The sequence below is a fragment of the Corvus brachyrhynchos genome, unplaced genomic scaffold (assembly GCF_000691975.1).
Source record: "Corvus brachyrhynchos isolate BGI_N302 unplaced genomic scaffold, ASM69197v1 scaffold26, whole genome shotgun sequence".
NCBI lineage: Eukaryota > Metazoa > Chordata > Aves > Passeriformes > Corvidae > Corvus > Corvus brachyrhynchos.
Window position 1 is genome coordinate 4,964,302 of NW_008239324.1, and position 10,120 is coordinate 4,974,421.

The 10,120-nt window shown below is 47.1% G+C and overlaps 1 protein-coding gene across 4 annotated transcripts in view; it reads left to right on the top strand.

Moving 5' to 3' along the window:
* CTCF (CCCTC-binding factor) overlaps positions 1-6,711 on the top strand; it is a 27,414-nt gene extending 20,703 nt beyond the window's left edge. For all 4 annotated transcript variants that reach the window (XM_008638737.2, XM_017740910.1, XM_017740912.1 and 1 more), the window contains 3 exons: positions 242-377; positions 2,938-3,105; positions 4,122-6,711. In XM_008638737.2, the coding sequence (XP_008636959.1) occupies positions 242-377; positions 2,938-3,105; positions 4,122-4,303 (486 nt within the window). In that variant the 3' untranslated portion in view covers positions 4,304-6,711. The remainder of the gene's footprint in view (positions 1-241; positions 378-2,937; positions 3,106-4,121) is intronic.
* The last annotated feature ends 3,409 nt before the right edge of the window (positions 6,712-10,120 follow it).

Here is a 10,120-nt window from a genome sequence, read left to right on the forward strand (position 1 = left end):
AGGGGAGAGAATGCAGAATTGGTAGCAACACACATTAGTGTTGACATCATGAGCAATGTGAAAATGCAACTTTATGAATAAAGTTAATGAATGTACCCGTTTCCCCTAAAGAATCTCTTTTAAAAAAAAGCAAAAGACACAGTTACCAGAAATGTGTTTGAAAATAGAGAGGCAGAATGTCTGGTCTTGAATTCAGTACATGTTTTAACTTTTCTTGTGTTTTTAATCTTTCACTGAGTAGAACACAATGGCCAGACATGCTGATAACTGCTCTGGCCTAGATGGTGGGGAAGGAGAGAACGGAGGAGAGACAAAGAAGGGCAAACGTGGCCGAAAGAGAAAGATGCGTTCTAAGAAAGAAGATTCTTCTGATAGTGGTAAGAACAGCTCAGTACCTTCTGAGAATTACAGGTCTGTGATTCACTGTGTGTGTTAGCTGCTGGTTTGCCAGTTCTGCAGGTTTCTTCTGGCACTTGAAAGAGTCTTGTCTGGTTGGCAAACAGAGAATATGATGGTACACGGCCAAGTACAGAGGGATGTACTGCCTGTGAGGGATAATATAGATCCTGCTGTCCAGGCCTGTTCCAAGACAGTAGTTTAAAAAACACTGTCTGACACCCCTTGTGTCAGCTGTGCCATTCCTGTCCTGCCTGTGTGGGAAACTGGTAATTTTTTTCAGAGTCCTAAAAGAGACTGCATGGTTCTGTGGTGCATTGCTATGAAATGTTACTTGATCCTACTTCACCATTACTGGGTGGCATGTCCAGACAACTCCACCACTGAATAGCTTGGCTACTTCTGTGGAGGAAGGCTGGCAACATCCAGGGGAATGGTGGAGATTAATACTTATTTGTGAAGGAAAAACTCAGTCCTAGTCCTGTCTTCTGGTAGAGGAAAAACTTCATCACATCATCAACAGGAAAAGCCAAGTAGAGTCTCAAGACCAACCAGTTCAAAGATGATTTTGCAAAAGGAGTGTTTCTGATTAGTCTTTTATCTGGAGCACTTTATGTAATTAATCAAGGGGTGTAGGTTGGGAGAACAGGAATATTTCTGGGTAGAGGACTGCGTATCTGAAATTCTCACACGGCAAACAAGTCTTAGGATGAGTGATCAAATGATTTGTGAACCTTGATTCAAAAACTAGAAGTTGGTGCTTAAACTCATGTTTGAATAGATATTTGGGAAAATGTGTTAGGTGAGTTAAGCACATGTTAACTAATTCTGCATTTAAAACAAAAAAAGGTAAGGGAGGCAGGGTAAAATAACTGATTGAAGGTAATTCAAAATGTGGCATTCTGGAGTATTGCATTCTTAGTAATCTTTCTGGGAGTTTAGCCTGTTTCAAAAACTCAAATTTTATTTAGTTGGTCTGGCTTTAAAACAGGTGTTTTTGGAGGAAGCTGGTAAAAAGTCAGGCTTGTTAATGAGCTGATGCTATGCAGTGAATGATGCCCGGGGTCTGTGGCTGAAGGAATCCCTTCAGCCTCAGTGGAAGTGGCAAGTCTGGGTTGACCTCAGGAGTTATCTGATAGATATGAAGAATCGACCAGTGTGAGCTGAGTAGGTGTAAGAAAGATGTCCTAATCACCAGCTTGAGGAATTGCTTTATTCACTGTTGTGTCTGTTTGGAGATCTGCAGTTTCGTGAGGTTTGGCAGCTACTAAATACCTAAAAATTACGAGCAAAGCTGGGATGAAATCGACCCACTTGTATTAATGGGGGGAAAGACCAAATAGTGAAAGATAACTTTTTGTCTCCTGGCTGTCCAACATTAGACAGAGTGTTAATTGATACTGACTGAGTTGAGGGGAGAATGTAAAGAACCTCTAAAAAGGTGGGACCTGAGAAATCCAGTAAATAAATTCCTCATGGGGGATATCCCTTGAGTGACTGTAAAATCATGCAATATATACATGCCTTAGTGTGTGAGCTTGGGGTTTTTCCCTTGTGGCCCACATAAGTCATGAGTGAAGCCACTCCTCTAGTGAACAGCCTTACAAATTTAAGAGCAATCATTTTGCTGTCCAAACAATATTATCTTATTTGACAGCTCTCACTGCTTTTTGTCTGCTCTGGTTTCGCCCAGAGCACTCTGAATGTGTCGGTGGTCCTCACCTATTAACTTGATGGAGTGTTCTGAAGAATAAAGTATAGAGCTTGAGGAGTACAAGATGGCTCTTGGATACCTGTTGGGGTTCTTGTGTTTCACAGAGATCCTGGAGTGGCTGCTACTGCAATTTACATGGGATGTACCTCTTCTATCCTCTTGCCCCTCTGTTTTCCCCACACTTTTTGAAATAGCCTCATCCCCTCTCCTAAACATCCCCTAAGTTGTCCTGTGTGATCCAAAACAGCCTTCCTCTGCATCTCATTGTGTCCCATCCCCAGCCGGGAATTCCCCAGCACCCCATAATATCAAAGGTGATCTCAAGAGCTGCTTCTGTGACTCATTGGGGTGGGTTTCACACCTGGAGGCTCTCCTGGGTGTGGCTTGGACACAACGTTTTTTCTTCAGAAGCTGTGAATTTGGGTTCCCGCCTTCCATTGTGCAATGCTGTGCTCCTCTGTGTTGTGCAGGTGGGGCTTGGATGGGCTGTTGGGACCCTCTGATGGGCTTGGGAGTAGCCCAGATGTGTTATTTGGTCTCCCTATTGCTGTTGTCTCTGAGCTCCTTTGTGGATGTGCAGAGTAGCTTTTATCACATAATCTAACATAATTAAATTCCCTTTTGCTTTCTGAAGGGCAGCTTGTTCCCTCTAAGTGAGGGTAACAGATTAACTATCTGTGGCAACAGCTTCTGAACAAAGGCCTTGTTTGCCTTTTTTCTCAGCAGAGTTGACTCCTTTTCGATGGGATTTGATGGTGCTTCTCTGTAGATGAATGTGTTTTTATTCTTGCTTAAACTGAAGATTTATCTGACATCCTTTCTTACAGAGGAAAATGCTGAACCAGATTTGGATGATAATGAAGATGAGGAGGAGACAGCAGTAGAAATTGAGGCTGAACCAGAAGTTGAGCAAGAGGCTCCTGCACCACCTCCCAGTAAGAAAAGAAGAGGAAGACCACCAGGCAAAGCTGCCACCCAACCAAAACAATCCCAGCGTAAGTCACGAATTGAAGCTTACCTTACCCTGCTTGCTTGAGCACCTTTTTCCTTGGATTTGGCTGTTCTTGTAGATGTGATCCCTTCAAAAGAGATTATTGTAAAAGTGGGTAGCTGTACTTGTCTCTACATTGCTAAGAACTCACCTTGAAATTTGTTGCAAGGGTTTCCTGGTCATGGGGAACGTGGCCACTTCAGGCCATGCTAAAAAGAAAAGATGTTATTTTTTGTTTAGAATTGTTTTATTTCATAGTTGTGCAAACTGCTCACTTCTTTTTGTACCAGTTATGGTGTCTCTGCTGACATACAGTCTTTGGGAAAGCAGCTGTCAGTAAAAACATCGTGGTGTTCTTACCCAGGTAGCTTTTGCAGGTATTGCCACAAACGAACTTGCTTCAGGCCTTTAGTTCTGAGCAAGGGCTGGTGCAGGTGTTGTTTCAGCTCTACAGGGATGTCCTTAAGAACAGACATTGTGACTGTGCAAAGTCAAAGTAAATTAATTTTAGGCTCAAAGTAGGAAGGGAAATTAGTTCCTTCAAGGAGGTAGCGGCTTGGCTGTTTGCTCAGTGCTACAAAGCATGGCCTGTATTCTCTCTGGAATTTTTGTATGGAAACATTTAATGCTGAATTTGTCACTAGCATCACTAAACTTCCCTGAAGTTTAAATTTTACTTTAGGCCCATATATTGATACGGGGTTTGGTTTTGTTCATTATTCTACAAAACACATTGTTTGAAAAATGTTTTAGTATGAAAACTCACACTGGAACTGTTGTACTGGGAACCCATCTTCATACAGGGGCAAGAAAATAGATGCTTGATGCTTGGGTGAGTGAGATGGGTTGAATTGCTCCCCACCCACTGATGTGGCAATGCTTGTTGGGGGCCTCACCTTCCCTTGCCATGGAAGAGTCTTAAGGATCTACCAAAAAGCTGCTTAAGGCATGCAGATTGGCTCTGGAAAAAGTAAAGTAATCTGTTTCTCCCCCTCTCCTCCTTTGTTTTTGCCCTTCTAGCTGCAGCAATCATTCAGGTTGAAGACCAGAACACTGGTGAAATTGAAAATATCATAGTTGAAGTGAAGAAAGAACCTGATGCAGAAACAGTAGAGGAAGAGGAGGAAGCTCAGCCTGCTGTAGTGGAAGCTCCCAATGGAGACCTCACCCCTGAGATGATTCTCAGCATGATGGACCGGTGATGGAGGAAGACCATGCTGGCTGACTGAACTGGCCTGGGCTGTGTTTAAGCGGCTCAAATCTATTTTTTTTCCTTTAATCTTTTTTCTTGGCTTTGGGAAATGCATCATTTTAGACCATTTTACCAAACATACTGGGAAATAAAACGATGTTAGAATGTGATTTAACTAGAACTTGCTGTTTTATGTTAGCATTACAGGATCATGGAACATTAGGAAATATTTTGGAGTCCTTGAGGGTTTCCTCTGAGATGCTTGATTTAGTTTTGCTCTGAACTGCATTGTAAAGCTGGTCCAAGGGCCGTGTTTACATGCACCAAGTTTTAATATACAAAAGTGGAAGCCTTGACTAGAGTATGTGGAAAACCACTCCGGACTTGCCCTTCCAGTTCCCAGAGTCCTTGAGCCTCTTCTCTCCGTAGTGTTTTTAATTGTAAATGCAGACTTGGGAAAGTTCTAGACTTTCGAAATGTTTTTTTGGTTGGTTTTTCTTTTTTTTTCTTTTTTTTTTCCTCCGCTTTTTCCCACTGCGTAGCTCCGGTTCTCCAAGTCGGCTGCACACGGTAGTTTTGGCATGCTCCAACTGGTTTCTGTCCTTAATATGCTTTGCTTTCTGCAAAGCATTTCTGTAATGGTCAAGCTTGTAAATAACTTTTTTTTTTACATTTTAATCTTTTTCCATTAATTAAGAGGTATGCAAAAATGCAGTTTAAATAAACCCCAGTATTCTAATTCCTTTCAAACTAAGTGACAAGAGAATTGATAGAGTGTAAATGTTGGAAAAGCTGTTGATAAGGTAGAGAAAAGATGTACCCAGACTATTGCTTGCAGAACAAGAGAAACCCACATGTGAAATCTGGTTTTGAAGCACAAAAAAATGGTATTTTATAGACTCTTAGACTGGCTTGGGTTAGAAGGTACTTACAGACCATCTAGTTCTACCCCCCTGCCATGGGCAGGGACACCTTTCACTAGACCAGCTTCCTCCAAGCTCTGTCCAACCTGGCCTTGAATACTTCCAGGGATTCAGGGGCAGTTTCTCTGGACAACCTGTGCCAGGGCCTCACCATCCTCACAAGGAAGAATTTCTTCCTAATAGCCCATCTAACCCTGCCCTCTGTCAGTTTAAAGCCATTCCCTGTTCTTGTGTCTCTCCATTCCCTTGCCAAAAGTCCTTCTCCAGCACTCTTGTAGGCTCCCTGCAGGTTCTGGAAGGCCACAATTAGATAATCCCAAAACCTTCTCTTCTCCAGGCTGAATAACTCCAGCTCTCTCAGTCTTTCCTCATAGGAATGGTGCTCCATCCCTCGAATCATGTTTGTGGCCTCCTCCGGACTTGCTCCGACAGGTCGATGTCCTCCTTGGCCTAGGAATCCCAGAGCTGGATGCAGCACTGCAGGTGGGGTCTTGCCTGAGTGGAGCAGAGGGGCAGAATTCCCCCCTTCTTGCTGCCCATGGGGCTTTGGATGCAGCCCAGCACCCAGGACCAGGGCATGTCCAGTCTCACCCACCAGCTCCCCCCACTCCTTCTCCCCAGGGCTGCTCTTGATCTGTTCATTCCCACCCTGGACTGATCCCAAGAGTTGCCCCAACCCAGGTGCACCACCTTGCAATGGGTCTTGTTAAGCCTCATGAGATTCCCATGGGCCACTTCTTGAGCTTGTCCAGATCCCTCTGGATGGCCCTGTCCTTCAGGGGTGTCACGGCACCCTAAGCTTGCTCTTACCAAACTTGCTGAGGGTCCACTTGATCCCTTCATCTATGCCATTAACGGTGATACTAAATAACACTGGTCCCAGTGTGGACCCCTGAGGGACACCAGTCACTGCTGTCCATCGGGACTCTGAGCCGTTGACCACTGCCCTCTGGATGTGACCAGCCAATTTGACACATAGAATTAACCTTTTTGAGTTATAATTTCACGAATACATTTTCTTTGCTCTATCTTGTAGTTGTATTTTGTGTTTATGAATCTTTTGTTAAGACAAAAGTGGTGATTTATAAGTGGGTCACTGCAGCCCTCAACCTGGGCCAGGAAATTTTATTAATAGGTCAGTAATTCTACAATTTTTGAATCTCTGATAAAGACAAAAAAAGGAATAATGTGAAATACAAATGATGCCTGTATATGAAAATGTCACATGTTAAAATATGTAAGCTTTTTATAGAGCCTCAGTCTTGCTGATTTCAAACAAATTTTTCTTCTATGTATCGCTTTTAAGAGAGCTATCAGTTTAGCTATCAGACTCTAGGTTGATGCATTTTTGTACTTAGCTGTACTGTGTGATATTTTTCATTATTTTAGGAAGGCAACATGGGAAAAAAATACTGTTATAAAATATGTAATGGGGTTTGAAAGCTGGGAAGGAGAATATACTGCTGTACAGCTAATAAATAATAACGGATTAACATGTGTGCTCACTGGCTGCTTTCTTTGTGTATATCAACGGTGCGACCTGGCAGCCATCTCCAGATGGAAAAGCTGCTCTTCCCAGAAGGATGCTGTCAACAGGGACCAGCTCCTTTCTCGCTGCAGGTGTTCCCTCTGCTCCGTGCTGAATGCAAGGTACCTGTCCATGACCTTAAATCAGGGTGTGCCGCCCTGTGTGTAGAGGAGAGAGGATGTAAAATGTAAATGTTGGCGTTCACAGCTTGAGCTTGGAGTAACATGGAATGCATGTTAACAGGAATATCGTTTCCATTTCATTCTGAAAAATGGGACTGGTACTTGGGTGGAGTTTCTGTGGTGTGTTTTTTTTAGTTGCTGTGACGGCAGCTTAGGGAGCCAGCTGTGGGCAGTCACTGCAGGTTCAGGATAGAACCTCCTCCTGCCGGTATGGGAGTCACTGCAGATGACACTACTTAGGAGTTTGTAACCAAGCACAAGAGTTGCTAGTTCTGGTTTCCACTAGGTGTTTGGTGACTAGTTATCCCTGGTCCTGAGAGATGGTCCTTCTATGACTTCCTAAGGAAAGCCTGTCTGGAGGTGGAAGCCTGGAGTGCTCAGCAGGATGGAGGCTTGTTGGAGCAGGTGGGAGGGGTTGTGTAAGGGATGCTTCAGTGAGAAGTCAGGTCTGAGAAATGGGTAAATCCTCAAGTGCTTTCCCAGCTGGACAAGGAGCTTGTGTACTCGGAAGCCAAAGATGTTTCAGTCTGAGGCAGTGCTCAGGTGGTTTTGCATAAGCCTGGAGGGAGGCTTTGTTGTGAGTGGGAAAACCAAAGGTGTCCTTGGGATCTGCAAGGAGAGCCATCACCATCTTTTTTAAAGCCCGTGGCTCAACCCAGTGCTGACGAGTGGGGTATGAAGGATTGTGCAGTGGCTTTGCTTTAGGTGGTGGCCCAAGGAGGTGCCACACATGCTCCAGCAGAGACCTCCCTTGGTCTGAGTGTTCCACATGCAGCAGCTCATGCTGTTGTACCCAGGCCTGGGTGACACCAAAGCAGGTGCTGCAGCTCTCCTGGAATTCAGAAGAGCTGGAGGAGGTGGCTGTGTGGGAACAGCTTAATGGGGGGGCTGAAAGGAAGAGAGTCTGAGAAGTGTATTTGTCCACAGACCACAGGTGTGGTTGGGCCCGAGTGGCCTCTGTAGTGCTCATCTGAGGAATGATTTCTGAGCAACTTTATTGTGATCTCATTCCAGAACTTTCTTCACAGACCCCAGCAAAGGTTTAGTGAGGATGGGAGCTGTCACCCTGTGGCTATTCTCTTTTTTTCCCCAGCCTGGCATGTTACCTTGCAATCTGCTCAGTTGACCTGGTTTCTCAGTGCTTGCTCAGTCGATGGTCCTGTTATGCAGACTGGGTTTTATTTGATTTGAGCTCGGGCTCCTGCCTTGGGCAGGGATCTCTGCTTGTCTGCCTCTTGCAAGCTTCCGGTTTGCCCTGGGAGGAGCTGCTGTGGAGAGAAGCAGAGCAATATCCCAGCCTGCTCCTGAGGACACGCATCCAGGGCAGCATCCACAGCCTGAATATGGGCAGAACACTTCTGCTCAACCCAAGAGCTGTTACCAGTGCTGGAAAAGCTGTCCTTGGGCTGTGAGTGAAAAGCCAGGGCTGGGATGGATCCAAGGAGCATCACTGCCTCTGCCAGTGGCTTGGCCTGGCTGCCACCCCTGGTGCTTGGGCTGCTGTCCTCTGCTGCTCACAGAGGAGGTCTGTTGCTCCAGGCATCCTGATGTGCCTGTGCTTGCACAGAGGCAGGGAACACTTGTCCACGTGGATATCTGCCCCTCTCCTGGGGTGCTACACTGGTGCTCGGAATGTTCCAGCGAGCGGGACCCAGTATTTTGGGGAATGAGCTTCGGATGCAGCTTGCCTGGAGATCCTCTGTGCTTCTAATCTTCCATAGAAGCCATTCTGATGGGTGCAATGGGACAGCTGCTCCCTCTGTCCTGAATATCCTTGCATGACAAAGCTGGAAAATTGTGCCTTTTTGAGAAGTTCAGATACCAATAGCCTGGCCTCATCTCATCCTGGAAAAAACATGGATCCAGCCAGGACTGTTGCTTGTGGCCGCTGACTCCACTGGGTGGTGAACACCCTCTGCCCTTCCTCTTCCTGGTGCTCATCCATTCGCTGATGCAGCTCAGGAGGCTCAAGGAGGTGCCTTGGCAGAGGCTGGTCCTTGCCCTGAGCCGTGTTCTCCCCAGTCACCTCGCTGAAAAGAGCTTTGTGCTGTGGCTGGGCTCTGTGAAGATGCCTTCTCTGCAGGGAGACACTTCCTGCCTTCGCTTTCACACGGAAGGTGGTTTCGGAAGCGCTGTGGCCCCAGGTGCATGTGGCAGGAGAGCAACATCACCCATTGCTTCCAGAGACCACCTTCTCCCGAGTCATTCTACCTCTGGGAAAGCTCTGTGAGCCCCTGGTTGGCAGATTGCGGTCTGGAACTTGGAAGTTTGTCAGAAAGGACCAATTTTGGGGAGAAGGCATCTGGCACTGTCTGTCCCAGTGGATGCTGGTCACAGGGACCCAGGCTGCTGGCTGAGAGCAGCTCTGCCTCTCCCTCAGCACCTTTCCTGAGTCTCTAATGGGGCCAAGCTGAGCCACCAGTGGGAAACACGGAGTCCAGGGAAGCTCTGCAGCATGTCATGGGGCGCACAACAGCTTCCTGGTCCAGAGCCTTCCTGTATGAGTGGAGTGGTTGATGTGCTCAGTCCTGTTGCTCCAAGGAGGTCACCTGGCTTCTGCCTCTCGTCCTTGCTTTGGGACAGCACCTTTGTCCCTTTGGCAGGATGGTTGGGGCATTTCTGCTCTAGAAAAGCCCTTCCGTCAGCATCCTGCCATGGGCACCAGCATCCATCCTCCAGAGAGCAGCCTGCAGTGGGCACCAGCACCCATCTCCATTAGCTCCCCTTGCAGATTCCCAGCGCAAGGTGATGGGGCTGGGCTGACTGCCCAGTGCTGGGAAGAGTAGACTTGCCCTTGCCTCACTCACCGGCCATCTTCAGGCAGAAATATGTCCCCATGAAACACCTCGGGAAGCTGTGGGACAGGCAGAGGTCATGGACCCTCAAACCTGGAAGGCTGGAGAGTGATGGGGAGATGCTACTGCTTCATGCTGGGAGGCACTGGAGGGGTGTCCTGCTCACCCAGGGGAAGCCACGCGGGAGAAGAAGGGTGCTGGGTAGTGCCGCCCTCTCCTCCCGGCGGGGCCGGGGGGCTGTGGGCACCGTCGCTTTCATTTCTCTTCTCTTGCTCAGGCGGTAAATCTCGCCTGACGGGGCAGGAAGAGGCACCGGGAGGGGGAGGAGGCACCGAGGCGGCGGCGCTGCCGGTTGGTAACCTCCGCGATTCCTCCCGTCACGGGGCGTTTCTCGCCGCA